Consider the following 6,758-nt stretch of genomic DNA (forward strand, 5'->3'; position numbering starts at 1 on the left):
CAGCCGACGTGCCCTATCCTATCCTATCTTAGCTGTAACTCACGAGTTTCCTTTAGCCCAGGTAATTAAATGAGGGGTAGCTTGAGGTGGACCACATATGTTATGACCGCAGGTTTGTTATAATACAAATATTTTTAAAATTTGTCATTTGTTCACATACAGAATAAATCTTTGGTCTTAACATGAAGGAGGCTTACTCTTGGAGTGAGGATAGAGAAAACCTCAGAACCGACTGGAGGTTCAGCACACCTGGGTTCACTTCCTCCCCAAAGTAGGACATAGTAAGGAGTCATATACCTCTGGTCTGTTAAGTTAAGCAGCTAGACATCTGGGTTAAGAGAATGTGAACTCCTGTTACGAGAGAGAGAGAGAGAGAGAGAGAGAGAGAGAGAGAGAGAGGGGGATTCCATTTGACTTTCGACTACTGCGTTATCATTACCACCATATCTGTTATTTTATATCAGTCACATTCATTACACAATACTAAAGGTTTATTAAAATTTGTAAGTTATTTTGGGGAAAGGTGGAGATGTCTAGATTGTCCCAAAGATATTGAAGGGTATATCCTCTGCCATGTCCCGAGGTTCTGCAATAACTTAACAAAATACCTCTAGTTTTTTGTTATGCCTGATTGCATCAAGGTCTACTGATGGCTTTTTCCACCACTTCCTGATGCAGAGACCACACTGTTCTCAGAATGTGACCCCAACAACTCTGCTTGTCTGCCACCATGTTCCTCTTACCTGGGTTGTATCATGCTGGGAGATTCACAGTGAGAAACCACCCACTGGTGCAATTGTACTGTCAAGATGACGAGACACTAGTGCCCAGTTTGGTTACATAAGCTACCACTGTAATGTTGTTAGATGTTCCAGTGGAGTGCCCTGTTACCCTTTCTTAAATTCCTGAAGTGCTAGGAAGACTGTTTTTATATCTAGGATGTTGATATGATGCAGTTGGTCTTGGTGATCCCACACCCCTGATGTCAGGAGATCTTCCAAGTGTGACCCTAACCCTCGGTAGAGGCATCCAAGAACAGAAGAATCTTTAGAGGGGGGTGAATGAAAGAGCACCCCTATGGTCAGGTTCCTGTTGTCCAGCCACCAAGCTAAGTCCTTCCTCACTTCTGCTTAGAGAGGAACTTGGAACAAGGGAGAACCCTTGAAGGGCACCAAAACTCTTAAAAGTCTCCATTGGAGAGACCATATGTGGAGTAGACTGTGAGCAACTAATTTCTCCAAGGATGACAAGTAACCTAGAATGACCAGCCACTGACAAGTGGGTTGCTCCTGTCTGGACAGGAAGGACGGGGCAAAATTCCTGAAGTTTTCTAGGTGTTGGTTTGATGGTTGATGAGAATACCTTCACTGCTGTCATGTCTATTAGCATGCCCAGGTAAAGAATTCTTTTGACTGGGTATGAAGTTTATTTCAAATTTTATCATGATGCCCAAGATGTGACAAAATTGAAGATGACTATCCCTGTCTTAGATTACCTTTACCTGAGAACTTACCAGGACTAGTCCGTCATTGAGGTATCTTAAGATTTGTATTCCCTGAGAATGAGCCCATATTGAAACTAGGGTGAACAATCTAGTGAAGATTTTTGGAGCTGTTGAATGGCCAAAGCAAAGAACCTTAATTGGTAACTCACTCTCCCAGACTGAAGCTTAGAAACTTCCAGGAAAATTGATGGATTGGAATCTGTAAATATGCATACTTGAGATCTGTTGTGAGCATGAAGTTATTCTCCTTTATGGCTTGAAGAACTGTGTAGGTACTTCCATTTTGAACAGTCTTCCTGGTGAAAAGATTAAGTCGACAGGTCTATTACCAGTCTCCAAGTGCCTGATGCTCTGAAAACCTGAAAGACACTGCTGTAGAATCCTGGAGATGGGTCCTTCACAATCTCCACAGCTCCTTCTTCCATCATTTTCCTCATTTCCTCTAGGAGAGCTAGATGCTTTTGCAAACCTTGAGAGTAAGTTTTATAAGTGAAGTGGACCCTCAAGAATGAGGGAGAAACTTGAAGGGGAGTAGATATCCCACCCGTAGAACGTCTTCTACCCAGGTTTCTGCCCCGAACTGCTGCCAAGTTGCCCAAATGGCTCGCCAGGCACCTTCCCCACCAATGGCAGAAAGTGGGTAGGGGTGCCCTCTCTATCTTCTACCTCCCCTAGCCCTGCCTCTGCTTCCTCTCCCAGGCCTGGAAAAATGGGGCTGAAAGGGCTGTTGCTTAGGAGTTTTCTTGGTTGGAGATGCAGAGGGTACACGAACTGCGCAGCCATATCGTAACTTGAGATTTCTTATGAGAAACGAGATGTTTGAGGTTTGCCCGTTTATAATTGCCAGCACAAGAAAGCCAGATAATTTTGAGACAGCTTGATGCACAATTCCATCATTATTATCCACTCTATGTCTTTTGACTGCAAAATCAAACTGATCCTTAGGAAAGAGAGATGAATTTAAAATATCTCCATTCCTCAAAGCTAATATGGAATCTTTATTGACAAATTTTGAGAACTTGGAGAAGGCAGCATCCCTTCTTATAAGCAACCAGTTGCCCCACATGTTATCTGTTAAGTGGGTCAAGTAAGAGATCATCTTCCCACCAGACTGCAGCAACCTAATGAAGGGGAGCATTTTCTTAAGTTGTCCATAGCAGTGAAAGAAAGAGATCCTCGCCACTGCCGTTGATCACAGGTCAAGCCATGAAAGAGCCTGGAAAGCCAGTGAAACAGTTGGACTCCAAGGTAGCTAGCAGCTTCCTGAAAGACAAAGGATGGCCCCTCTGCTTTGATTTTGTCTAAAGATATTCCTGGGCCTAGATGAACGAGGTCTCGATCAACTTGTCTAGACTGCAATGCAACCATGGTGGTTATGTAAACCCGATTATGCCAAGGAAGAGGTGGAGGTAGCAATTTGAGAGACCTGCATTCTTAATCACCTGATTAAGAATGCTGCCAGCATGTTTAGAGCATGGCAACCCTAGAGATGCCTTCAACTTTTTCTTAGGCCCTAGCAAGGCTTTGATACCCTAAGATAAATCCAAAGTGGTTGCCACAGTTCGTCTGCTAAGCCATTACACTCACGAATGAGATCAACAACTTCAGAGTATAGGTAGAAAAAAATTCTTGATGGTCTGCATCCTCCACCTCCTGGCCGTAAGGGTCACGACCAGCCTGTCAGCGAAGTCGGGAAATCAAAACATCCTTACTTATCACTGGAGTTAGGCTTATTGGGGGCCCAAGATTTCCTTGGGGGCCCGTAATAGATCTGAAAATAAGACGGAACTTTGTCTTGATTGATTACATATCAGTTTAGTTAGTTATTTTATTTATATTTTCTGTATTGGTGAAATGTAGTCGATGTTCAATGTATGGGAAATGTGTTTGATTTTAGAAAATGCCATGATGTACGTATTTAACTTGTTGTGACATCACAGAAGACAAGATGGTAATCTGTGGGGTGGAAAGATTAACAATAACAGAATGTGCGGTAGAGGACATACGGAACTGGTTTTTGGTAGGGTAGAAGAGAGCTCTCTGTCTTATAGGAGTTTGTGGGTTGTATGTCATGTGGTTTTCAAAGTCTTAAGCTGTAGTATACTGGGACTGAGGAATGTGAACAGGTGGGTAGATTGCACATTTTTGGCACAGGAAAGTTTAAGCTAGGAAAATATTCAAGCTGGTAGCAGTAGCGTGGTCGATTAAAGATGGTTACATCATATTGTGAACAACGGGAGTTAAAATGGAGGGGTTGTCCGAGATTTAGCGGGATACAAGGCGAATACAAAGGATGATGAAGAGGATAAGTTGAAGATTGGCTAGATAGAGTAAAGTAAGAATGAGCTTAAAAGGGGAAGCCCTAGAGCTAGTGGAAGGAATACGTAGATGAACTTAGGGTACAGAGGGTTCAAAGATAATCCTATCCAGACTAGATGAAGTTTATCTGAAAGACACGCTTATGGAGAATAACAGTAAAACAAAAAACTATTTTGAAATAGGAACAGAATCTAATGAAAAGATAAGAGACTTTTTAATTAAGTACTAAAGGCAGAATCAGAGTGTAACAGAGCAATGGGGAAAAGCATGCATGAAGGTGAAGCTAAGGGTTTTGTGTATTGGAACAAGCAAATCTCACAGAAAATAAAAAGCAAATGGTATTAGCAGCTTGTGGTCAAGGAAAGTAAGAATATAAAACAGTGTCACAAATAATAATGAAAAGAATACTTGAGGGAATAGCGAAGAAAGGGGAACGAGAATGGGGGGGGTCAGAAGGCAATGCGAATTCTGGGAGAGAGGGGGAAAACCAGAGATATTGGGGAAAATGGAACCAAGGTAGGCATGTAGAAATCCTATAAACAAAGAAGGGAAAGTAACATTATGTGCAATATGTTTTAGATCTCAGAGCATCAGTGATGTAAGGAATTCCAACAAGGGTCCTTTCGATTGGGTGCGCACAAATGATTGATTGCCTTGTTGAGCTTTTTATTCAAGTTGAATATATGTAGTTTAAAACTGATGCTGAACTTGGTCAATTTTTCCTATATGACTGCTTTATTGTATTTTAGCAGCTAATGACATTGGGATGTAGGTGTTAAAGTTTTCACTAATAGAAGAATACCCACCACAGACTGTATTGTTGCAAGCATTGTAGCTAAAGTAAAACAAGAGGCTTGCATGTATGGAATTATGAAAAAAAATTATCAGATTTTAAAATGTTAATTATTTATTAATTAAATTCTTACCTGTATAATCAATTGTTTACTTTGGAAATACTGCATCCCTAGCATTTTTCTTCACACCAAACTCAATCACTCATCACATCACTAAACACTAAATCCTGCTTACCAGAAATGCTTCTGTAATAACTCGGTGTTGGTTTATGATTTATATTACGTGCTGTGAGAACTTGCTTCAATATTCATTTCCAATGGCCATATGTTCTTTGCATAGGTATGATCTCTTGCTTACAATCTCCTGTAATGTAATCAGAATTCATTCACAAGTAACAAAAATGCTTAAGAATGTTTTGAAAAATTAAGAATTATAATTATGTACTGGGAAAAGTAGACAGCTGAAAAATAGTAAGTATTTTTAAGAAGAAGCAGGCATTTCCTGGCTTTATACACCCAAATTTTCCTTGAATGCATTACAAATTTGTTTTTGCACATTTTGCATTTTCACCTTTGATGTTTCAGGAGGCTTCTGACACTTGTGAAGGTGGAAACCCTTCCATATCTGCCTCCATTGATTGTGAGGAATCTGTAGTCATCCAGGGAGATGCTACTATTGAGGTGGACAGAATTTCTTTATTTTGTCATAAGTGTTGTGTTTTTTTGCTTGTTTTTGTTGTGCTCTTTTGTCAAGAGTGGCTTGTGTTGATATTTGCTAGTGTCTTTTTGTCTGTGCATCTTTCCATTAAACCTTGTAACTGTGTAATCTCCCAATACTAATTGTTGTTTTACAATAGCATCCATAGAATATTTTGGCCATTGAGATGGGAGATTTAATTAGATACCAAGTTTAGCAAGTACATATAGTACCTCTTTGATTCATCATTACCATAGAAGACATAACATGTGTTACTCAGAAAAAAACCAACTCATTTATTTGACTTGAACCATTTGGATCATTTATGATGTACCCATGCAAATCCAAAATCCAACCCCCAAGTTACTTATGACATATTGACACACTGCTTTTAACAATTTTCAACTCATTCTTTTGACTTTTTGGGTGTGTTTTTTCATTCTGAGTATGCAAAATGAAATACAGCACCAGAAATTTTCTTCTAAGTACAGTATTTTTATTTACAATATTTTGCCTGTAACCACGAGTTCTGTACCAAACAATAAGATTGTAATGTGTATTTTTAATGATCACTCACAAATGCATAGGTAAAGGTACAGGTTGAACCTTATTTAACTAAGTGCCATGGGACATATTCTACATCTTGGCAAATTGACTCTTTTTAGCCCCTAGTGAAGAACTTTTATTTTTTATAATCACAAGAAATAGTTGTCATTAAACTCCCAAGAAGTACTTAGCCAGGCATGTTGGAGGGACCTCACGCACGTAAGCACACACACATCAGTCACACCCAGAAATATATAAAATATTAATACTTTCTTATTACATTATTTTTTTACAAAACATATAAAGAAGTGTATATACAAATGAAAATGAAGTTAATCAGTTATATGATAGAAAATATTTAAAATTCCTGTCACTAATGGTTTGTGCCAAGATAAGTCAAGTAAGGCATCGTATACAAATTTTCATTTTCAGCTACGTACACTCAACTCTATTTTTTCTCACTTTTTTTACATTGGGGGATTTTGATGATTTTAGGAGAAATTTCAGTCATTTTACAAAAAATGTGATAATGTGCTCTCTAGGATCAAATTTCACGACTCTAGGGCATTTTAAAAAGAAATTAGAAATTTTTCATTTCCTTTCTATCACTAAGTTTGTTTTATAGTAAGTATGTAAAGAAAAATGTTATACAAATTTTCATTTTCAACTGTGCTATTTTTTCTTCCCTTTTTTTTATACTTTTGGGAGATTTTAATGAAAGGATAAATTTCAATCATTTTTCTGAGAACCAAGACTAAAAGGTGCTCTCTAGGATAAAAATTGACAACACTAGAGCTATTAGAAAAAAATCTCATTATGATTTTTTGCTACTCTGAAGCTTGGGATCACAGTGACAGAAAATAGTAAGCGGTGGCATGCTAAAAAGTTATCCCAGCAA

At 38.7% G+C, this 6,758-nt stretch overlaps 1 protein-coding gene and 1 long non-coding RNA gene across 5 annotated transcripts in view; one reads left to right on the forward strand and one right to left on the reverse strand.

The window, feature by feature from the left end:
• LOC135221922 (serine/threonine-protein kinase/endoribonuclease IRE1-like) overlaps positions 1 to 6,758 on the forward strand; it is a gene marked incomplete at its 3' end in the record, with an annotated part of 223,076 nt that overhangs the window by 197,660 nt on the left and 18,658 nt on the right. Inside the window, 1 exon segment of one of the 3 annotated variants that reach the window (XM_064259946.1) lies at positions 5,203 to 5,298. Coding sequence (XP_064116016.1) covers positions 5,203 to 5,298 — 96 coding nt within the window. 3 annotated transcript variants of the gene reach the window in all.
• Positions 1 to 6,758, reverse strand: part of LOC135221926 (uncharacterized) — a 189,201-nt gene that overhangs the window by 9,680 nt on the left and 172,763 nt on the right. For both annotated transcript variants that reach the window (XR_010316124.1, XR_010316125.1), the window contains exon 3: positions 4,853 to 4,981. This is a non-coding gene — a long non-coding RNA (uncharacterized LOC135221926). The remainder of the gene's footprint in view (positions 1 to 4,852; positions 4,982 to 6,758) is intronic.

Source organism: Macrobrachium nipponense, chromosome 3 (genome assembly GCF_015104395.2).
Source record: "Macrobrachium nipponense isolate FS-2020 chromosome 3, ASM1510439v2, whole genome shotgun sequence".
Classification (NCBI taxonomy): Eukaryota; Metazoa; Arthropoda; class Malacostraca; order Decapoda; family Palaemonidae; genus Macrobrachium; species Macrobrachium nipponense.